General features: G+C 54.5%; 1 protein-coding gene across 23 annotated transcripts in view; it reads right to left on the bottom strand.

The window, feature by feature from the left end:
• Positions 1-14,954: 14,954 nt before the first annotated feature.
• TTLL1 (TTL family tubulin polyglutamylase complex subunit L1) overlaps positions 14,955-23,770 on the bottom strand; it is a 37,498-nt gene continuing 28,682 nt past the window's right edge. For 21 of the 23 annotated variants that reach the window (XR_009565363.1, XR_009565364.1, XR_009565379.1 and 18 more), the window contains 4 exons: positions 21,571-21,657; positions 19,607-19,770; positions 16,127-16,422; positions 15,082-15,216 (listed from right to left, as the gene is read on the bottom strand). Coding sequence is in view for 2 of the 23 variants with exons in the window: in XM_060305743.1 (XP_060161726.1) it covers positions 15,087-15,216; positions 19,607-19,770; positions 21,571-21,657 (381 nt within the window). In the remaining 21 variants the exon portion in view is untranslated. Of the gene's footprint in view, positions 15,217-16,126; positions 16,423-19,606; positions 19,771-20,323; positions 20,476-21,570; positions 21,658-23,770 lie in introns of those variants that run through there. The other 2 variants (XM_060305743.1, XM_060305744.1) reach the window with 2 other exon arrangements.

Raw genomic sequence — 23,770 nt, 5'->3', positions numbered from 1 at the left:
ATGGTAGAGCCACACCAGAGCCTGCCAGGGTAGGTCACGGATGGTTTTGAACCATCTGAACTGGAGCTGTGTATGCCGTGTGGCGGGTGCTCAGAAGTGTGTGTGACGAAGGACTATTCCTTTTCTTCTCCAGGAGCATGAATGATGGACAGCAGTTCAGAATGGGGGGGTCAGCAGGGTAACAGGCAGAGGGGCGACATTTCACATTGGAATGCAGTATTGGGCAGGGGGTGGGGTGGGTGGGAGAGATTGGTGGAGGAGGCTGTTTGGGGGCCACAGAACATCAAGGCCAGAGACCCCAAAGGATGACCAGGTGAGTCCATCCCTGCTCCTAAGTTGAGGAAGTGGAAGTCCAGGGAAGTCAGGCGAGTTACCAGAGGTTCTCCAGCCAACAGGGCCAGAGACCCTCGCAAACCGGGGTCTCCTGGCTGCTTCTCCTGTGTTCCTTACTTCCCCACAGCAATCCCCCCTTTCCCTCCAACACAGCAGACATGTGACGCCGGGTATCGAGCTGGGCATGAATGAAAACCACTCATTCCCCACTTTCTAGCAAGTAATGCTGGCGGGGGCCAGAGGAGGTGGCTGTGAGCAGTGATGCTGAGGGGCCCAAGCAGTGCTCTGGGGACGGGGTCCCGGAGGGCCCCTGAGAAAAGCAGAGTTTGAGTAGATTCTGGAAGATTCACAGGGCAGGACTTGGAAGGACGGGTCTGAGGGACAGGTAATGGGAGCAGTGAGGGGCGGGGCGGGGGGGTGTCAGTCAGCCCGAGGTGAAGCACAGGAAGATTCCTCAAGGCTGTAGTCAAACATCCCTCCTTATGGTTTGAGACCAAGGGCAGGGGCGGCCAGCCGAGGTCACGCTCCCGGGAGCTATCCCCTGGGCGTCTGGGTCCTGGCAGCTCCCGGGGGGCTGGGGGGCGAAGGGCCGAGGCTGCTTCCTGCTGTCCCTCCAGCAGGCTCAGACACGCCCTTCCTGTTGTGACAACTCTGTTCTCTGTGCAACTGGTTCTAGCCCGTGGCTTGGGTTTCAGATTTCGGCCCATGCAATCTTTGAGGCTGATGGGAGTATCATGTGGACTCTGGGGAAAGCCAGCCCGTCAAGCCCGGCCTGGCTTCATTGCAGCTCACAGCCTTCTTGTTGGGCGCCCAGACAGTGGGCTCCCCGAGCCAGGGCCTCCCGGGGACCAGGCCTGGGAGACTGCCGCTACTCCCTCGTTCAGGCAGCCTTCACCCTGCACCTACTGGGACAGATCACCTGCTGGGTGTCCACGGAGGGCCCAAGGGGCTGAACTGGCCCTGGCTTCTTCCAGGCCCCAATAACAATCACATTCACCACCAAAATGACCCCCTTCCATGGCGACAGGCCCCAGGATGGTGCTTTATACAAGAGAACTCCTGCTTCCTCACGACAAGTCCTTTTTGCACTTGGGGAAACTGAGGCTCGGAGGGGTAAAGTGATTTGTCCAAGGTCATAGGCTCTTGTCTGGCTCCAAAGCCATACCCTTTGCACTACCCCACACCACGCTGAGTCTCCCAGTAGAGAGGGCACGGGGAGAGCAGAGGCCCTGTCACTCGTCAGTGTCCCCTGGCCTGGGGGCCTCCCTGAGCACTGGCCTTGGAGCCTGGCCCGATGTCGGGCACTGTTTCCAGGCACTTACTCTGTGGTCTCTGCGCCCTCTCCCACTTCCTTGCTCTGCTGTCCCCCGCTCACCTGCTAATGTGCCCTCAGTTTACAGAAAAACTGATTAGAAAGTACAGAGTTCCCACCTACCCACACCCCCCCACACACAATAGTTTCCCCTATTATTTATGTCCATATTAGTGTGGTGCATTTGTTATAATTGAGGAACCAATATTAACACACTATCATTCACTAAAGTTCAGAGTTTGCTTTAGGCTTCATGTTTTGTGCTGCACATTCTTTGGACTTTGACCAATGCATAGTGACATGCGTCCATCCTTATTATATCAGACAGAATAGTTCCATTGCCCTGAAATCCCCCCATGCTCCACCAGTTCATCCCTCTCCCCACCCCAACCCCTGGCAACCACTGATCCTTTTACCCTTTCCATAGTTTTGCCTTTTCCAGAATGTCATAGAGCTGGAGTCATACAGTCTGTTACATTTTCGGAGTGGCTTCTCTACTTAGCAATATGCGTATAAGTTTCCTCCACATCTTACTGTGGCTTGATAGCTCATTTCTTTTTATCTCTGATAATATTCCATTGCCAGAATGTACCACAGTTTATTTATCCATTCAGCCACTGAAGGACATCTTTGTGGCTTCCAAGTTTGGGCAATTATGCATAGAACTGCTATAAACATTCTTGAGCAGGTTTTTGTGTTGAGAACATAAGTTCTCATTTAGGTAAATACCAAGGAATGGTGATATTTTTTTTCAGCTTTGTATTTACAGGCTTTTGTGTCATAGAACTGTGAGATCAGAAAAAGCACCTATGAGAAATTTGGATAAATATGGGTGGAGTTATATGAAAATGTTTGAGGCCACCAGAACGGTACTCAAGCTGGGGGGAAAGGTGAGGATGATTTAGTGGGAGGAGAGAGAGGTGAGAGGTGAGAGTGAGTTCACTTGTGTGGAACTGAAAAGTCAAGGGCAGGCAGAGGAGAGTGGCAGGTGCTGGGTCAGAAGATGGTTTAGAGACTCAAGGACGTGGTCGTTTAACTGGGCCTCAGGAATGGGCAGGATTTCAGCAGAAGGGGGAGGGGAGGGGAGGGGAGGATGCCAGGTTGTGGGAACAGCAGGACTGTGAGGTGGGCATGGGGCATGAATGGCTGGGAAGCGGGATGCCTGGAGGTTCCGCCGTACCTGTAAGTAGGAAACTTGCTCCAGGCCAAATGACAGGCCTTTCCAGGTATGGGAGCTGAGGCTCCAAGAATGCTCCCAAGCTGAAGGGATTCCTGGGCTGCCAGTTCACTAAAATTTTCCATTTGTCCTCCTGTTTCCTTGCTTTCTCAAAGCCTTTCTGTTTGGGCTCACTCGCCTGGAGGCGTGGGACACAGCACCCTCTGGGCAGGAAGTGAGTGTAATGTAACCATGACCCCCACCCCACCCCAGTTTTTATGGCTGTGACTCAACCCTCACCCAGCCCAGGGCTCTGCCAGTTCCCCCTCCCCTGACACTTGCACACGTTCCCACTCCCCAGCTGGGCTGCTCTCCTCCGCAAGCCAGCTGGTGGGACCTGGAGACTGCTGCCCAGGGGACAGTGGGAATAGAGAAGGCAGCCCCACAACAAAGCTTTGTGATCATTGCTGCTAAAAATAGCAGGACAGCAGGACTTCCCTGGCGGTCCAGTGGTTAAGACTGCATGCTCCCCAATGCAGGGGACATGGGTTCGATCCCTGGTCGGGGAACTAAGATCCTGCATGCTGCACGGTGCGGCCAAATAAAGTTAATATATTTTAAAAATAAAAATAAATAAAAATAGCAGGACAGCAACCAGGGCAGCCCAGACCCAGGTGCACAAGCTCGGCCACTGCCTCTTCCCAGCTGGCAGGTAAGGATGGCAATCACCCTCATGTCATCATGCACACTTTGGAGACAAGGAAACAGACTCAGAGATGTGATGGTGTGGACCCACACAGACAGTCAGTGGACGAGGGTTCTCCCGGGACTCAGATTCCAGAGTCAGGCTTTGAAATCAGAGATTTATTGAGCACCTACTATCCACTGGCCACTGTTCTGAGTGCTGTGGTGAATGAGATGACAAGTCCCTGTCCTTGTGGGGCAAATCCCCTGGGGCAGAGGGGGAGAGGGATACTCCACAAATCAGCAAGTGAACAGAAAATTTGCTCGCAGGGCCCTAGAACTTGGCCCGTCCTCTCCCCGCCAGCGGTGCTGGGCTGGCACAGGCAAGCTGCTCTCTTTCCTCCCCATGCCCTGAAATGACTCTTCCCCTTAAGCCCCAGATGAAAGTTCTAGGTCACCTCTGAACATTGGGACAGCACATGCCTTCAGCTCAGGGAACTGCTAGAGGCTCAGAGGCAGAGAGGCCCTACCAGCCACCTGTGCCAGTCTTACCCATGATGGATGCCCTCTACCGCACCCCTGGGAGTGGTACCCTCCCTGAGATGCGAGGCTCATAAGATGACCCATTCTGCACCTGAGCAATGCTACCAAGAAAGGGCCCCCTTACACCAAACCAACACCTACTGCCCCACTTCTGCCCCCTGCTCCTGGGTCTGCCTTCTGAAACACCCTGACTACATATTATTCCTCTTCACCTAATAGCCCCTCAATTTAAAAAAATTTTTATTTTTAGCCATGCCGCACGGCTTGTGGGATCTTAGTTCCCTAACCAGGGATTCAACCTGGGCCACTGCAGTGAAAGCATGAGTCCTAACCACTGGACCACCAGGGAACTCCCGGCCCTTCAATATTTTGTGTCACCCCTAAATCTTCTCTTCTTGAGACTAAATTTCTTCCAATTTTAAACAATTCCTCACATACTGTTTGCCCCCCTTTTTTTTCTTTTGCGGTACGCGGGCCTCTCACTGTTGTGGCCTCTCCCGTTGCGGAGCACAGGCTCCGGATGCGCAGGCTCAGCGGCCATGGCTCACGGGCCCAGCCGCTCCACGGCATGTGGGATCTTCCCAGACCGGGGCACGAACCCATGTCCCCTGCATCGGCAGGCGGACTCTCAACCACTGCGCCACCAGGGAAGCCCCTCACACACTGTTTGACCTTGCTCTGGCTTGTCACTGCCGCCAGCGTCTGCTGCTCTAACTCTGTCCAGAAGTGCTTCACACAGTGACCACTGAGGGCCCCAGCCACGCAGGACAAATTCCAGCCCGCCCAGTTCTTCCTTACCTCAGCCTGGGGGTGCGTGGCAGTGACCCTGGGGCAGCAGGAGCCACACAGGTGAGGGTGAGGGCCATCGCAAATGAGCAGGCACCTTAGACTCCTTCAGTCAGTCATTCAACTGTCATCCATCAAGTGCGTGCCATACTCTGGATCGGGTCAAGCAGAGGTTGTGCTGCCCTCACGGAGCTGATGGTTTTGTGGGGGAGAAAGTAGAAAAGCAGGTAAATACCTAAGATAACTTCAGATAGTGATCAATGCTTTGAAGAAAGCCACAGAAGATGATAAGATACTTTGGCTGGAAGGATGATCAGGAAAGCTTCTCTGAGAAGGTGCCCTAAATGAAGAGATGGAGCCGGCCCCACAGAGATCAAGGGGAAGAGAATTCCACGTAGAGGCCAGTGCAAAGGCCCTGAGGCAGTGGTGAGCGTGGCACCCTCAGAGGCCTCTGTGGCTCCAGCAAAAGGAGCAAGGGCAGACGGGAGAGTGGGCGGTGGGGAGATGAGGCTGGAGCTTGAGTTTATCCTGAATTACAAGGGAAGTTTTCTTGGTGGGCGTTAAGTCTCAGATATGATCTGACTTATGCTTTAAAATTTAAGAGACAGGGGCTTCCCTGGTGGCGCAGTGGTTGAGAGTCCGCCTGCCGATGCAGGGGACGTGGGTTCGTGCCCCGGTCCGGGAGGATCCCACATGCCGCGGAGCGGCTGGGCCCGTGAGCCATGGCCGCTGAGCCTGCGGGTCCGGAGCCTGTGCTCCGCAATGGGAGAGGCCACAACAGTGAGAGGCCCGCGTACCGCAAAAAAAAAAAAAAAAAAGAGTGTGTTTATGGTGTGTAAATTAGACCTCAATAAAACTGTTCAAAACGAAGATTTCTCCTCTAGCACCCTCTGGATTTTATGCTCCATGATGACAGGGACTGACCCACCTTGTTTAGCAAAGTGTCCCCAGGACCTCAAACAGCTATGACACACAGTGAGCACCCAGTAAATACCAGTAGAATGAATGAATGAATGAAGCCTATTAAAAGTTATAATCTTCAGTTGGGTGCACAGCACCTCACAGCCTCCTTCTCTCTCCTCTCCTCTCCCTCACCTCCCTACTTGAAATACTTATCCCCACGGCTGGTCCACTTCCTCTGGGATCTCCCTGCCACGCCACGACCCTGACCTCACCAGGCCTACCATGGCCCCGGTTGTGAAGTCCCAGAGCCCCTTTCAGGGCTGAGCACCTGTGACCCCTCGCAGATCTCGTCACGCTTTCCTACATCCCGGCTTCCACGAGCTGCTGAGCCGAGCTCCTCACTCCTCTCTGACTGCCCCTTCTCAGCCCCTTCTTCTTGTTCCTTGTGGCCTCCGCCCTCAGGCAATCTCCTGGAGCATCCGTTCCCAGCTCCATGCCAGTGGCCCTCGATTCTATATCACAGTCCAACTTCAGATCCTCAAGTGCCAACGTGACACCCCACAGGAGTGTCCCCAAGATTCCTCAAGTTCAACATCCCTAAAACTAAAGGCATCATCTTCCCCTGAGCCCTGCATGAATGGTACCTCCTTCCAGAAAGCTGAGCATCCTTCTTGAGGGCTCTCTCCCCTTCTTCACCCATCCTCCCCCACCAAGTCCTGTCGACGCTACTTCCAAACACCACTTTTTTCTCCAGGACACCGTCATCTATTGTCTGGATGACCATTCTCCCATCTGTTCTCCACATCGTAACCTGAGTGACCTATTACAGGTTAAAATTCTTTCAGTTGCAGCCAACTCTCTCTAACTCTGGCTGAAAATAGTGGTGGAGTTACAGGAAGGAGACAGGCAGTGTTCCGTGCAATCGAAGGAAGAACTGAAAGGTCAGGACTAGGGAAAGAAAGTGACCGGACAGCCCCCAGTCTCAGCCTCTGAAGCTTGTTTCTGGAACACGTCTTCAAGGGGCCTTCACCTCAACAGTTCTGTGCTGACCCGAGTAGCAGACATGTCCCCAAGACCCACTTGGGGGATCAAGCTCCTTCCAGACCAGGAGAAATCACCTGTGCCCAGCAGCCAGCCCTCCCATCCCCCAAGCAGATCAGATGGCTCCCCTAATCCTGAATATCTGTCCAGACACAACACAGAGAGCCAGCCTCTCTTATCCGCTGCCCTCCGCCCCTCCAAAACCTCTGCCCAGTCACAGTCAGCTCTTTCCAGGCCCTTCATGGCCCCTCCAAGGGTCCACTTGAGCAGCCTGCCCTCTGGTCTCGCCCACCTCTGGGAATGTTCCTTTCTCATCTCTCTCCCCTTCAGACTGAACTCTGCAGAGCAAGGACTTGCCTGTTTTGCTCAGGGCTGTGCCCCCAGCACCCAGTGCTATCAAATCGCTAATGCTCCTTCGATATTGGGTGATTTAATGTGAAAACAGGGAATTCCGCATGCTAAGGAGAAGTTTGTGCCTGGGACAGACCGTATGTGAGAAGAGTTTGCCTGTCAGTCCAGCTCTCCGGCAGACTTATTTTCATTCTTATTCTGAGTACAAGATTCAGGAACTGAAGTAAACCAGTGACTTTCTCGCTGCACAGTTGTTACATGGAAACAATATTATTTCATAGCCATGAATAATAGGATCTCACTGAACAGCTCCTGGAAAGTACTTTAGTTAACGTAACTTTGCCAAGTTTACCTAATTCTGCTTCGAAGGCTCAAACCCCTTTTACACACACGCCCCCTGCTGGTCAACGGAGAATTGCTCCTGGCTCTAAAGATCTGCAACCCGGGGTGCACAAGCCACTTCCTCCACCAACTCTCCCACCCCCAATATCCTCCTTAGTCCACAACCTCAGCTCTTCTTTGCTGTGCTTCCCTCCAGCCTCTCCCCGCCTCGATCATCCTCTGAACCACCCACAGAGTCTCATCTCTAAGAAGACCTCCCTTGTCACTCTACTCCTCAGTAACATTCAATGGCTCCCTAGTGCCAGATTCTTTAGCCTGGCATCCAGGATCCTTCATAATTTGGTCCTGAATCCTCTTTATGAAATTCACCCCCCACTGCTCCCCTGCCTCCCATCCAGTTTCCACTCATTCTTTAAGACACAGCTCAAGGAAACCACCCCAGATCACCCAGCCGACCCAGAGCACAGCTGCTGGAGCATATATTATTCGTGCCACTTCTCTCACAGTATAGGCTCAGTCTGTCTTTCTCACTGTTCTTACAAGAAGTGGTTTGTGAACTCCTTGAGGGCAGACACCAGGTCTTAAAACTCAAGTGACAGCAAAAAACATTAACTAATGCTGATTTGGCACTTTTGCAATCATTGTCTTTCCTTCTTCGTGATGGCTTTGTGAGGTAGGCGGGGCACAGATTATAATCTCCACCAGGCAGATGAGAAAGCAAACCTCAGAGTCATACAGCAAACAAGCAGCAGAGCAGGGAGAGGTCGCGGGTCTTTTGATACCTGATTCCGTCCTTGTTCTGTTACCCCCTGCAGTCTCCCTTGTGCATCTTCCAACTTCCCAAACCTTCTGAATGGCAAGTGACAATCAATATTTGTTGATTTTATAATCTCCAGTTTCAACCCCTGGATACTGTCCTGCTACCATAGGGACCTGGTGTTGCCCTGCCTTTTCCATAGGCAAGAACACGTTGTGTTGGAAAGAGCTGGGTGGGAAATCACATGCACCGGGCTCCAGTGAGCCTCTGTCTTCCACCAGCTGTGTGACCTTGGGGAGTCACCTCCTCCCGCACATGAAGGACTGGGCAGCATTCTGTGTCTCTCAGATTAGGTGCTGGGTTTTTGTTGTTGTTGTTTGTCTGTTTTTAACTTAGTAGGCCCTCAAGGCTTTGTGGGAAATGTAATTTGTAAAAGTTAAATAACTACACGGCAGCCCCCCACCCCAGTGCCTGGGCCTCCCTGGTTCTCCCCCCACCATCCCCCCACCTTGCAGTAAGGGAGGTGGCTGCATTCCTGAGCAGGGACACCGCAGGCCAGCTTCCTTCTCCAAGCTGCTGCCGGGACTCCTTCATTATCCCCTCCCCACTCACAGCATCTGTAGTACCAACTGAAGAGAAAAACGTGTTTACCTGTTTCTAAGACTGAACAGGACCTCTGCCAACCTTGGGGAAGGACTCAGTCTTTTTTAAAACTCAGCCACGTCAAAACTAGTGCAATTCCCCATGTTAAATCATTAAACATTCCCATAGTCTTATGTTCTTCAGCCAAAGGACAGGAACATCCATGCGGGGCAACAAGGTGGGTGAATCGTTTGTTACCTAGAAGGAGAATGCGCCTGGGACTTTAGGGCACTGGGGGCCTTCTGGGTGACAGGTCTGAGGAGGTGGGCTTTGCTCTGGATTGGATGCTCTGAGGAAGGGCAGGTGATTCTGTAACCAGGTGTCTCAGTAAACCTTGTCTACAGGGAGTGGAGCCTGGGGCAGGTACGAGCAATGATTGGTGAAGTCAGTCCTGTGGCTGGGACAGGGCGGGGGGAAGCTTGGTCATTTTGCGGCTTGGACAATGTTGATGCTGCCATTCAGGTTCAGACACGAGGATGGAAGGATTCTGCCTTGATGATCAGTTACACACTGGCCTGGTCTGATGCTGATGGTCTGTGCGATTATTTACATTCCACAGGAGAACACCAAGCTGCGGGGACCAGGCCTGCTCTTGGCTGTCGGGACTGCTTTCTCTTCCTCGGGGACGATGTCAGCGGACAAAGCTCAGCACTCGTGGGACTTCCCTGGTGGCGCAGTGGTTGAGAGTCCGCCTGCCAATGCAGGGGACGCGGGTTCGTGTCCCGGTCTGGGAAGATCCCACGTGCCGTGGAGCGGCTGGGCCCGTGAGCCATGGCCGCTGAGCCTGCGCATCCGGAGCCTGTGCTCCGCAACGGGAGAGGCCACAGCAGTGAGAGGCCCGCGAACTGCAAAAAAAAAAAAAAAAAAGGAGCTTGGAGAATGGCCCTGAATCAGACACCAGAGGCACGAAAGCCCCAGGGGCATGTGGGCTTGCATTGTACCAGCAGAGACACCACACCGCAGCCATTGCTGTCCTTCAGGCAAGAGGGTCACCCACAACCTACATCAGCATAGCAATCACATTTGCTGAAAAACCCAGAAAACTTGGGCTTTCTCTGAAGCATCTGACTCAGGTGAGAGAGGAACTAGAGAACAGGGGACAAGCACAGCCAGGCCCGGGAACTCAGGAGGGGAGGTCACGGAGGCTTGGGCTCTGGGGAGAGAGAAGGCACAGGTGTGATGCTTCTTCTCCGAGAACAGACGTGGCCAGCCCAGCGCTGCCGAGCCTGCAGGGCCTTCGTAGGGAGTCTGAGCAGGACTGAGAGCTGGGAGCGGTGGAGCAAACCTGAGAACCAGGTGGTCACCTGTCACCAGTCGGCCCTTCGGTCGAGGGCCAATTCCTTGGGGCTGTCTCTGCTGTTCACCCACTGTGTTCGTGTCCTAGAGCTGCTGGAAAAAATGACCACAAACTGGCTGGATTAAACAACAGAAACTTATTCTCTTACAATTCTGGAGGCCGGAGTCTAACATCAAGGTGTCAGGGGTGGTTCCTTCCAAGGGAGGATCTGTTCACGCCTCTCTTCGAAGTGGCAGCCGGCAACGCCTGGCTTGCTTGGCTCAGGGCGGCGTCTGCCTCTGTCTTCACACGGCCTTGTCCTCTGTGCCTGTGTCCTCTCTTCTTCTGAAAGGGACACCAGTCATGAGATTTAGGGCCCACCCCAAATCCAAGACGGTTTCACCTTGAGACCCTTAACTAATTATATCTGCAAAGACCTATTTCCAAACAAGGTCACATTCCGAGGTTCTGGGTGGACACGAGTTTTGGAGGGACACTGTTCAACCCAGTATACCCACAAAGAAGTCTGGGGTCATTGGTGTCCCACAAGGTTGAGGTTCTGAAGGTGATGCCCCTGCAGAAGTAGACCCAGGGGCCGAGTTCAAAGCCCTGGCTGGCACTGGAGGCTACTCAGTGGGTGTCAAGTGCTCCAAGGAAATTGCTGCTGCCACCCACAGGGCCCATCCTGGCCAAGCTTCCAACCTCCCGGTGTGGAGGGCCACTGGGAACAAGGCCAGCAAGGCCCCACTGGCCCCTCTGCCACGGCTCTGCAGCTTGCCTGGTCCCCCTGCCCAAGCTGCTGCTAACGGCCACAGCCACCTGGGCAATCTGCCAGGCCACATTCCATGTCCTGTCCAAGCTACAGTGTCCTCACCGCTAACTCCTGGAAGACTTTGCTCAGAATTTGCTCTCTTAGACCCACTCGAGATCCCGGGATGAGAACCCAGACTCCAGATATGGGGCTACCACGCAGCATTACCATATAAGAAAAATCAAGGGAATTAAACTTGAAAAAGAAAGGGGAAAAAAAGGACAATCAAGGGGCAGGGAAGCCCATGGCTCCCTGCAGGGGACCCTGCGGACCCTCAGGCTCCCTTCTGCTAAGGGAGCACGGCAGCCACGGAAGAAATGAGCACGAGATGGAACGCTCGGAACCCTCTAGGCACAGAAGTACGAGGATGCTATCTTCACCTTAAAAGCATATGAGGAAATCCCCTGGAGGTCCAGTGGTTAGGACTCTGCTCTTTCACTGCCGAGGGCTTGGGTTCGATCCCTGGTTGGGGAACCAAGATCCCGCGAGCCACGTGGCGTGGGGCGTTGGAGAGGAGCGTATGAGACACAGTACGGTTCAGGCTGAGACAAATCAGAAGAGACATAAAAATACCTCGTCTGCTTGAATGAGAAACAGGACACAAAATCTGATGGTGCTCCTGTTGCCTCACAGGTGTCCTGAACTGTCCCAGGGCACCCCACTTGGGCACAGCTCCTGTTAATGTTAGTGACCTTGTGGTCACTGGGCAGTGCCAGGAGTCAGGCGAGAGGCCGGCTGGCCGGGGTCCCTGCAGCGGACACTCACCTGCTTCCCTGGGCCACAGGAGGCTGATGGCCTGACGCTGGGGAGACCAGAGAAGCTCCTCCGGGGCTGGCTGGAGAGACAGCAGAGCTGGAAAGTGGACCTAGAGGGATGGTGGAAACTGCCAGTCTCCTGGGGTTAGAAAATCAGGTGAGTTTGGGGCTGGTGGACACCGTGTATGGAGGGCCTCCAGGTCCCCCCAAGCACAGGAGGCTCTGTGGATGGCGCTGAAGAACCACTGTGTGCTGGGAGAAATGGCCACAGGTCAGAAAAATCCTCTGGGCCAGAGGGTGGAACGCAGTTGCATGGGGTGGGGCTGCGGGCCGAGACCCAGTGATCCAGGTGGGAGGCCCACTGAGGAGCCTGTCACCAGGTTTGGGGACTGCAGGGCTGTGAGAGGGGGAACATGTAGGAAGAGTCCTTCATCCTGGGCTTGAGCATCTGCCAAAGAATACTGAGGGAGCAGCCCATTCAGGAGGCAGGCAAATGATGAGTTCACTGTGTGAAAACTCAAACAAAAAGAATCGCTGAAAATGACCAGATGCTACAACCCTCAGACTTCGGGAACCACCCGCTCCTACCCCATCAAACGGAAAAAAGTAATGGGAGCTGATAAGAAAACAAAAATTGTCATCCTGGACGATTCCAAATGGGGACACCACTGCCAAGACCTGAGCCGAGTGACCCGACAGTCTGTTCACAGCCCAACAACTTCCCAAGGCCTCTTCACACATCGCATACTTCCTACTCCTGCATGTTCTAGAAATGTCCAGAGGAAACATCTGCCCCAGAACATGACATCACTAATGTCACAGTCCATATTTGGCATAAATCTATTTAGCAGACACTCGCTCTCACCTAGTAACCTGGTCACTGGCAAACTATCTTCTTTCCTCCGTGATTGAACTGCCCTCTGAGCTCAGCCTGCGGTCACATTCCCAGCCAGGGACTTCACCCTTTCCCAGACACATCTGAGAGGTAAAAATAAAGCAACATAACGGAGAACCTGGGTTGTGAGAAGTGGTGGGTGGAAAAGCCGTGTGCAGAAGCTGAGGGTGGAGGCCAGCCACGTGGATTCTGTCCCCTCCTGGGGAAGAAAACCCCGTCAGAGCTGGAACTAGAGCAAGGTGGGGCAGGCAGTGACACTTGTTATTTCTAAGGCAAATATAGGTCATCCCCTTCTTACACACTGGGAAGCAGAGGTCCAAAGAGCCGCTGTCAGCCTTGGGACAAACTAATAAATAGCAGAGCCAGGCCTCAAGCCCAGGTCTGATTCAGAGGCTCGAAGCCACACCTGCCATCCACAGCGGGCCTAAATATTAAGGAACACACGAAACGCCTCGATCCAGGAGCTGGGGCTGTTTCAGGCTTAGCGTGAACACAGCAGACAGATCCCTCCAAGTTGCAATTTCTTTGGACTCTGGCTAAATGCCATTTGTATTACATTTCGTTCACTTTGTACTGTACCAGATCCATTTAAAAGGGCCTTTTCCCCTAAATGGCCGTGAAGCATCATTAAATATACGTGAGCACGTGTATACACACGCGACATGTAAGCGCGACAGGTGTTCGCACATGGGTACAGGAAAGACCTCTATCTTCTATGTCCTTGGCGTAATTATGTTAACAACAAAATCCTATTCCTAACGTTGTAACCAAAAAGAGGTGGGGAGTTGAAAAAGAAACTCAGGACAGTGAATGAAGCATCCGTGAAAAATGTCACCTGTGACAGTAAAAGGTTCTTACTAAGAGGAACACCCCCATGGGTTACTCGGCCGCATCAGTCGCTCTACAGAGGGACACGGGCTGCCTCCCCATATTTTTCTGTAGGTCAGTGGCGACCAGGGTGGCTTGTGGGTAAACACATCACATCAAGAGCTTATCCCGCCGCCGACGGCTGCGAACAGCGCTTACCTCTGCGTCTGTGGCAAACCCAGATGCTGATGTCATATGAGCCACATGCTGGGAATTGCCTGGGCTCATCGGACAGACAGACTCACCTACAAAACCCAGGTGAGTTGTCTGAGAGCATCAAGACAAAGGACTTTGTAACGATAAATGCTGAGGAATATTTCTAGTCGCCTGTTTTCCTCCAAATCGCAGTCAAGCTAAAAGGAATGAAAGCAGCTGTCAGATTAAATGTTTTGCTTTCTCACGGCGGCATGATTTTGTAAGATATTCAGGTTTGGGGTTTGTTTTTAATTTAGTGCCAAATTTTAAAAACGTGAATACCTTATAATAAACTAAATCACACGCTGAAGCTGTTACTCTCTGTGGAAAGAGCTCGTTTCATACATTTGTGAATCAGTTCTTACAGCCCTTATGAAATAGACTGTGAAATTGTGATTTACAAGAAATATATATTTGGTCTCCAATCCCTTTCCTGGCACACAGCTCCTAAAACCCTTGTAATTTCCTTTCTAAGAGCTACAGGGACATCTTTGTTATATTTAGTTTTGTTCCCAGTTCCTGAAATTGCTACAGAGCATAAAGGTGAAATGGGTATCTTTTGTTGTTCCTAACAAGTCCCTTTCAAGCAAGCCAGAGTTTGCGCTACTGACTGGGGGCTGGGGCTCCTGGGTGGCCTCGGATGTGAGCTGGCTGCCTGGGGAACCAACCACGTGATTGGAGGGGTGGGACTTTCAGCCCCACACCTCAGCCTCCAGGAAGGGAGAGGAGCCGGAGGTTGAGTCAGTCGCCAATGGCCAATGATTTAATCAATCATGTCTGTGTAACGAGGCCTCCATAAATATTCCCGGACTATGGAATCTGAAGAGCGTCCAGGGTGGTGTCCCCAGAGAGGACATGGAAGCTCCGTGCCCCTTCAGCCACACCTCGCCCTGTGCATCTCTCCCATCTGGCTTTTCCCGAGTTGCACCCTTTATGTAAACCAGTAACCTAGTAAGCAAACTGTCTTCCTGAATTCCAAGAGCCCCGCTAGCAAATTAATTGAACCCAAGGATAGGGTTGTGGGAACCTCCAACTTACAGCCAGTTGGTCAGAAGCACAGTTAACAACGTGGGCTTGCGGTCGGCGTCTGAAGTTGAGACGGTGGGGGCAGTCTTGTGAGACTGAGGCCTTACCTGTGGGATCTGACTCCAACTCCAGGCAGACAGCGTCAGAACTGAGTTACACGGCAGGACACCCAGCGCCGCAGCAGAACTGCTTGGTGTGGGAAAATCTCCATACATCTGTTGTCAGAGTGTCGTGTGAGCGTAAAGGAGAAACAGGGACTTTTCCCCAATAATGGGCTCCTTAACCTTCCAAAGAAATGCCTTTATTTATTTACAGGGTTTAGGAAAGGAAAAAAGCTCTAGAAAAAGGAAGTTTCCAAAATAGGTCTTCAGCAAGGGTGGGTGCAGGCTGGAGTTTTGCTCTCACTGGTGGTCACTTCCAGGTTGTGAGGACGGTCCTCCCGGAGTCTCTCGATCGGCCCCCTCTGGGCCCCAGCGACTGGCCTGGCCGACTCCTCAGCTCTCGGTCAGCCCCGTCGCCCTGTGCCAGCTCCTCGTCGTACCTAGAAACAGAGAAGCATCTCCAGGGCTCAGCGGCAGTGTCGCCATGGCTGCGGTGCGGCAAAGGCCTGTCACCCGGAGAAGCAGCCTGGCCCCGTCCCACACGCCTCCAGCCCACCAACCACTGCCCCAGGCCGTGGAACACAAGTACAACTGCCTCAAACTGTTACTGTGGGCGGTCCCCACCCCTGCAGCTGACATTTTATACAGGCCACCAGACTGAACTTGGCAATGACCCCAAGGAAAGGAATGAGACCTCAGGGTAGCGAGGGAGAGAAGTGAGGTCTGGAAATACTTTACACGCAGCATCTCACTCAGCATCTGTGGGGCGAGGATGACTAACCCCGTTTCAGACAGGGCACAGGGTGTGGGTGGCCTGCCCAGGAGGAGGCCAGGACAGGGAGAGGCCCTGCAGCAGGCTCACAGGCAAGGCCAGTGCCGCTTCCACCAGCTGTGACCCCCCACCCCTCCCCCCCACCAACGTTCCTGCGTCAGGCTGGCGCGGCGCTCAAGCACGGCCTGGACAGAGAGTACAGCCTGGACTCGTTTGCATCAGAAAGAACTGGCCTAGAACCTCAGCGTCCCTGACCGTTTTGGCATCTGGGTGATCCTTTCTTGCCGGGGTGGGGCCCCTCTTTTGGGGGGTCCCATGAGGGTGGTGAAACCCGCAGGACCTGTTGTGGGCCCTGGCACCAGGCAGGCTCCAGCAAACAGGGTCTCCTACCCACCCCCGCCGTAGCTTCACAGCACCCTCCTGACTCAGACCAGGAGGCATTATGATTCCCACTTCCTGTTTGAGGAACGTGGGGCTCAGAGGGGTTGACTCTGTGCTCAAGTCACACAGCTGGTACACGGCAGAGGCAGGATTAAATAAAACCCAGGAGTCCGGATTCCTAATTCGGAACTTTTTACCCTGTAGCTCAGAGCGTGAAGTTCCTGCCACTGTTGAAGTGTGTGCGTAGGTATCACTGCTGACCACACCCTGACCGAGGAGCCTCTGTGACACGTGTGAAGACGTTCACATCAAACGTAGACGGTGCTAAGATGCTCAGTTATGTTGCGTTAGCTACATCTTGCTGACTTCTGGGAGAGCGTGTGCTTCCGTTATAAGCTCATTCCCAGAGCCAGAGTCCGTGGGTTGAGGGTGGGTTAGAGGCTCTGAGGGTGAAGAACACATTTCTGCATTGGGCTTCTGGTGGCAAACGGGGCTGAAAGGGGAGGGGAGGGAAGAGGAAGGCCAGTCGCCGAGTGTTGTCTACGCGGCAGGTACAACGGGGTTTCCCTCTGCCAGACGTAGATGTCAGACCACAACACATGGGCCCCCCTCTCCTCCCCGTCTCCCTACAGAGAGACGAAGCTGGACAGAGGACTCCCCAGGGACACTGGCGGTTCTGCCCGTGGGGGGCTCTCCTGGAAGCCACCCTGGCCCCTCCCCTCCCCCAGGGACTCCCGTTCATATGTCATCACTCTATTGCCTGTGCGCGTCTGCAGTACCGACCAAAGGGCTGAGTGACCCCTCCCCACCCCACCCCCCCGTCTGCTTCACGGTCGTCCCCAGCATCTCACTCGTGGGGTGGTGTGCAATAAGAATCTGCTGAATAAACAGAGGGGAGACCCACAGGTGGGCTCCCAGTTTCACTGGGTATTTGTGCAGCTTAACAACAAAATGAACTGAAATGAGTGTTTGGCAAGCAGCTGGCAACCGGGACTCCCAGGGATGGTGTGCCCACGGACAGAGCGGGTGTGGAGCAGAGTCAGAGACCGGATGGCTCTTCTCAGGCCCCTCCTGTGCTGGTGGGCTGCTCCCCTGGCCTTCTGACAGGCAGAATCCACTCACTGTCAGGGTTCAGAGCATTTCTTTTTTGAAAGGCTGTAAAAGTAGAACGGGGCCCTGGAGGGAGCAGATGCAAGGTGCCAGGCCCTGCGGCCCCAAGGCCAGGACGGCGAGCTGGGGCAGCGGCAAGAGCGCCTGTTTCTGGGTGCCACACCCGGGGCGCCGGCACCCTGGCTGGGATGCTCTGAAGGGCACTTGGGAGCACGCAGCGGAATGCAGAGAGGCTGGCACGGCAGGAGGACAGGGCGGTGCCTGTGACGTCAGGGCCCACCCCACGCGGCCCCAGGGCTGTAAGCCCACCCGGGACTCTGACAGGTCGTCTGAAGCACCGGGAACAGATCCCGAACGGAAGGATTCAGAACTGTCGCCCCGCGCTGGGGCTTTCCTTATCACCTCATCTGGGGAGAGGGTGGCTGAACGGATTGAGGGGGGCCCACCTTTTTGTCTCTCCAAGTAAAAGCACTGAGGCTTTGGACCACTGCGTCTTCAACTGGAAATGGAGCGTCTGCCCACTCCCTCAAGGAGGCAATGGGTTGATGGGGGCAGAGCGTCCCACAGGGCCCTCACAGCCCGCCTCCCCGCCACCCTCAGCTGGACCAAGGTGGACCCACCAGACCCTGGCCAGACTCCTTCCCCACACAGCCCCCCATCTGTCTCAGGACTGGGCCCACGAGGCCCTCCATCACAGTCTGATGTCCGTCACCCGCGTGTCACCCTGCACCGCCCACAATGCTAACCTCCGAGGCTCTGGACGGGCCCCATCCTGGCCCCACCAGCAAACTCTCCCTCCCTCTGCGCACTGAGAGCTCTGTCCATCGTCAGCAATGGACACAGCACCTCCCATCCTCCACCTTATCCTGGAAGGTCCCCTTCACCTTCCTGCTCGGCAACCTGGCTTCCCCTGCAGCCCCTGGAGTGGGCCTGTTTTCCCTCCCACTCTGGAGGAGACCCTCCCACCACAAACCTCCTTCCCAGGTCGGCAGAATTCACCACGCTCACCCGGCCTTGTTGGTCACCTCTAATCCTCCGTGTCACTGCCCCTAATTCCTTAAGATTCAGGCTCTCGGCTCACTGTTGCTGGTGACCGCAGTGACCAAACAGATGGGACCCCGCTCCCTGACCTACTGCCCTCTCCGATGACCTTGTCCTCCACCCCAGCTCAGCCCCGTTCCCAGGGCACCCGACCTTGCCATGTTTGGTGACCGCAGCCCCTGCAAAACCTCGGCCGCCAGCCTCACTCTGACCTCTGCCCCTTCTCTTCCCAGTTCACTGTCCTACAGCCCTGACCCCATGATCCCTACCCACCCCCGCACTGTCCTCATCTGCTCACACCCTCATGCTTCCTTGCCCTTCTCCCGCACCTGGCGAGCACCCCACCCCGGGCACTTCCACCCTCTGCCTACTCTCTACCTCACCTGCGCAGCAGAAGCGCTGGAGGACACAACCGACCGGCCAACTGGTCGCCCTTTCGGTTCCCGACCACCCTTCCCACGCTGCACACTTATGTCCACATGGCAGCAGCGCTACCAGCCAAGAGCCTGGGATCTGTGCGCTGTGTAAAGCTCACTCACCACTTCTCCATCTTTTAAAAATGTTAAGTTAAACGCACATGTTTACTTTTACAGGATCATGTAATGTGATCCTAACATATTCAGTCCTACGGGTTGGGTGCTGTTCCCCTCTCTTCCTGGCTCCCCTTCCCCGGCCCACACCCCTGCAGCAGTGGTGTCCATGCTGACACCCTAATGCATGTCCCTCCACGCCTCCGGGCCCGTCCACTCTCAGAGCAGCCACCACACGTGGAAATGCCCATCACACCGAGGGAGGAGGCACGGGACCACTGCCCGTTTCACGTGGATCACATCAGGCACCCTTTCCTGCACTTGCTTTCCTCCCGGGCCCCCGGCACAGCCCCAGGTCAGTCCTCTTAACGTCCACTCACTCTTCTATGGTGAGAACGAATTGGACTTGCTCGACCACTGCCCTCCTGATGGGTTCTCACTTTCCCCCGCTTTATGTCACTACCAACGTGCCACGTAACCCCTCTGAGCCTTTGCTTCCACACGTGTAAGATGGAGCCATTGACAACCTCACCTCACAAAGTTGCTGGAGAAATGAAATGGGTGTCAAGCCCTCAAATGCTACGCTTCTTTTCCTCTTACCACCATAAGACAGATTGTATCATCCTCATTTAAGAAGATGTACACATGGAGACTCAAAGAGATCGATTAGTTCCTCAGTGCCACACAGCTCTCAGGGTGGGCCAGGGCGTGGCCCAGGGCGTGGCCAGCCTCTGCTCCCCGGCCGGTGACCAGCTCCCGCTGCCCCAGCAGCAAACGTGGCAAATGCTTCATTAATGTTTCTCAGGCACAAGACCAGACCGAGGCCTGGTTCAGCACGAAAACGCTTGTCTGCTACAAGATCTATCCCATGACACCAAAAAACAAAATACTCTACCCGATAAGGTGAGTCCACATATACCTAGAAGATCCCAGGTGGGCCCTGGTACCCCCCAATCTGACACACACGAGGCCAGCTGCACAGACACACAAACTTACAGAATTTCATAATTGCCAAGGACTTCCTTTGGGGGTGACTTGTTCCATTTACAGTCTGGAATTTCGCCGTTAGGGACGGCGATGTTGAGGGTGTCATTAATCAGGTTATACTTAAGGATTCGGTCGTTGGCCGTGCTGGAGGTGAGGGATGGGGACGCGTTCACCTACGAGAGGAAAGAGAACACAGCCTTTGGCTGGACAGGAAAGAGAACACAGCCTTTGGCTGGACCACTTACTCGCCTGGAGCGAGGGCGCGACGCAGATAAGGTTGTGATTCACACTGTTCATACCTAACACCTTCAGGGAGCATTTTGTGATCTATTTCATTAGCTGTTAGGTGAAATACAAACGGTATTTAAGGACAGGATTAGGAACAGAAGCTACAAATCCATCACCACGCAAACAAAAGTCGTAGGTCAACGTCCATCACAAACGTAATTTCAGCGTCTACCTGTGTGATGAGCTCTGTCCTCAGCACCAAAAGCTGCCCAGAGCTTTGCTGGAATCAGTAACCCAATGACCCTGACCAGGCAGCATCGTGGGTCGAGTAAAAGGAAAAGGACCCTTTCTGCTGAGAGAGTAAGTACTAGCTCACCAACAAAGCAACATTCTGACCAGGCCTCTGAGGAGGTCAGCCAAGTCACAAAATCCACGTGTTAAAACATGGCCATTTACTCCGCCGAGAGTCCCACGGGCCCTCAGTCAGTACCTATTTACCCTTATTTTAGGCACAGTTGTAATGACGTTGGTGGGCTGTTTTCTCAGGCCGTGAGAGAGAAGAGACAGCAAATGGGCAAGTTGTTCCGGCTTCCCCGCCCAGTAGTCAGACTGTGTCTTTGTGCCGCCAGCAGGGTGGACCTCGGTTGCCCCTGAAATTACCACTGTGGTTGATCGTATAATACTGTAATTCTTATTACAAATATGCTACAGTTAAGACCTGTTATTATTTTAGAAGTAATGTTCGCAATTAAGATCCTAGTTCATCAAGGAAAGCTTGAGTTCCATTCAAGTTATTTACTCTGTTTAAGATGGAGGGGAAAAAAGCATAAATGTGTTATATCTAAGGACTGACCTACCTGTCTATCTATACGCACATTTACCTACACACACACACACACACACACACACAGCTCGCCCTCCCGTAACCTGTTCTCCTGGCAGCTCCCTGCAGGGCCCCCACTGACTTCCCTACAGGGGACCACTCACTTGCTCTTGTGACTCAGCTTCGCCTGCAAACAGGACTGAGCTAAAGGGCCTGAGCCGTCCCGTCCACATGGGTGTGGTGAGAGGACACGGCACTCAGGGGCACTAGCGGGGAGATGAGTCACCAGAGTGGAAGCCTGCACCCTTTCTGCCCGTCCAGCCCTGCGCCCCTCAGAGGCCTGAGCCCCTCTTCCTGGCAGCAGAGCAAAGCAGGACCACCCGGCAAGGTGGGCTCCGTGTCAGGGCCTCAGACGGGTGTGCCAGTGCCCGCTGCCACTGTCATCAGGAAAAGGGTGTATGAACCTTGCCCTTTCTAGAACAGCCATCACTACATCCTGTCTACGCCTTGAAACGCGCATATGAGTCCGCTTCCAAACTGCGCCTTCCTCCCAAGAGGATAGCGTTCCTTATTTCCAGACAGAACGCTACGGCCTCCCAAGGGCTTCCGGGTCTGTGAGCTCCTTTCCTGAATGGGAACAGTGTCCGACAGGGCCAGGCCCCAGGACCTGGGCTCACCCGGAAGCACCCATTCGGAAGGGGGAGGATGGCTCGGGCTCTGTGGGCTGGGCTCGCCGGAGGTGACAGACCGGGAGTGTGTATTCCCCAACCATCAGCAAACCGTCAGACCTGGACATCTGCCCCCCCATCCTACCGCGCCCACCGTGGCCTGGGAAACATCTGGCTGGGGCCGCGGAGCCTGAGGCAGAGGCACCGGGAGGGTGTGGGGCGACCAGGCACGCGGGCATGCAGCGCGTGGGTACCTCGATCAGCCAGGGCTTCAGCTTGTCGTCGATGATGATGTCATAGCCGTAGCACTCAAAGCAGTGTTTGTCGTTGTTCATCACCGGCTGCAGGGAGAGGACCGGCGGGTTACAGAGCCAGAACTGGGGGGCCCAGCCGAGACCCACATCATGGAGATGCGCGATGTTAAAGCGGCAGGACCCTACTCACGGTGGTGATGCCAGCGGCTCACTCCTGTGACCAGCGGCTCCCCATCTCCGCCCTCTCCCCTCCCCCCTTCCTCTCCGTGTTCCTCCCACAAGGTCAGGGATGGAAAGGGGGTTCGTGAAGCAATCATCGTCTCCACGTCTCATTCATCAGAGGCCTGACGACCAGCAATGAAAGTCTCCGTCGGCACAAGACTTTCCTCAGAGTGGACAGAAGTCCAGCTCCAAGCCCAGGCACCCAAAGTTCAGGCCTGTGCGTCTTACACACACACACACACACACACAGCCCACCAGGCTGTCAGTCCCTTCACAGACCCCTCGAGATGCAGCGTACGAACCTCTGTTCTCTGTGACAAAAGTCAAAAGTCAAATCCACTTACTTAAAATTTTTCGATTGGGCTTCCCTGGTGGCGCAGTGGTTGGGGGTCCGCCTGCCGGTGCAGGGGGCGCGGGTTGGTGCCCCGGTCCGGGGGGATCCCACGTGCCACGGGGCGGCTGGGCCCGTGGGCCATGGCCGCTGGGCCTGCGCGTCTGGAGCCTGTGCTCTGCAGCGGGAGAGGCCACGGCAGTGAGAGGTCCACGTGCCGCAAAAAAAAAAAAAAAAAAAAAAAAAATTTTTGGATTTTCTTAGGTTTTTTTTCTTTAATTAATTTATTTATTTTGGGGTCTTCGTTGCAGTGCACGGGCTTCTCACTGCGATGGCTTCTCTTGCTGCGGAGCGTGGGCTCTAGGCACACAGGCTTCAGTAGTTGCAGCACGTGGGCTCAGTAGTTGTGGCGCACGGGCTTAGTTGCTCCGTGGTATGTGGGATCTTCCTGGACCAGGGCTCGAACCCGTGTCCCCTGCATTGGCAGGCGGATTCTTAACCACTGTGCCACCAGGGAAGTCCCTTCTTCTCAGTTTTTAATTCCATTTCAAAAACTGTTCTCCAAGTGCATAAAAAAGCCACCAGCGGCTTGTTTACAACACAGATTTCCAGGCTGCCCAAGCTGCCTGGATTAAACCCTCCAGGAGAGGCCCAGCCAGCAGCAGTGCTACGTGCTCCCCGGGGACTCTCATGCACCCCACAGCGAGGGGAGCACACAGACGCGACTGTGAGGATGGTGAGGCCTATTCATACGTTAGTGGATGCCTGGACTCTCCCTAAAACACTGGATTTAGAACAGGAAACGTCTAAGGGGGAGAGAGCCCAGTGCAGCCCCACTCACTGGAGGAAAACCAGGCTGGGGGGCTGTTTCATCACGTGGAAATTTAGCGGAATTGTTGCATTTCCACTGAAAGCCTGGTGTCCTAACCCGGCCAGCGTACACACCACTGTCCCCCAAAGCCTCTGCAGCACAGAGGGAACAGAGGACAGTCACTCACCCTCTGTCATCCCCCAGCCCCCCTGTCTCTGGCCCTCTGAGCATTCTGCTCCCGAGCTCTGCCTCTCGGCCTCTCCGTGGGCCCCCACGTGGTCCACACCCTGCACCAGGCCCTCCTCACGAGTTACCGCAGCCTCCTGTTTCCCTGCCTGCCTCTCCCCTAGATTCCCCGAAGGCAACAACCTGGTAAAAACAAGGTGACCAAATATTTGCTAAATTAATAAAAACTGAAAAAATAAATCCCTGCTCCCCAAAGCCTCAGAGCCTTAGAAATCCAGCAGCTTCTCAGCTCAGGAGGCTGAGGCCAGGAGAAGACGCTCAGAGGCGCCTGGCGGATCCAGCCTCGAGACGGGCTGTGGAGCCGGGGCCAGGACACAGGCCTGTGTGAGAACTCTTTCTCAGAGTTCTGCCCATCAGGCCAGGACGGGAGCGGAGGCACTGGTTTAACCAGGCACTAAGGCTCCCACATCGCCTGTGTTACAGCCGCTGCCATTTACCTTCCCAGCCCGTAAGTTAGCCTCCGCGGAGCGCGTTCACACAACCAGCCTGAGACACCAGGGTCGTGATCCCAATTTCACAGAGGACACCCCCGAGGCCCACGGAGGGCAGGCACTTGTGCCACGTCGCCAGGAGGCACATGGTGGCCTCGG

The sequence above is a fragment of the Globicephala melas genome, chromosome 10 (genome assembly GCF_963455315.2).
Source record: "Globicephala melas chromosome 10, mGloMel1.2, whole genome shotgun sequence".
Taxonomy (NCBI): domain Eukaryota; kingdom Metazoa; phylum Chordata; class Mammalia; order Artiodactyla; family Delphinidae; genus Globicephala; species Globicephala melas.
This window is presented reverse-complemented; position numbering and strand designations above follow the sequence as displayed.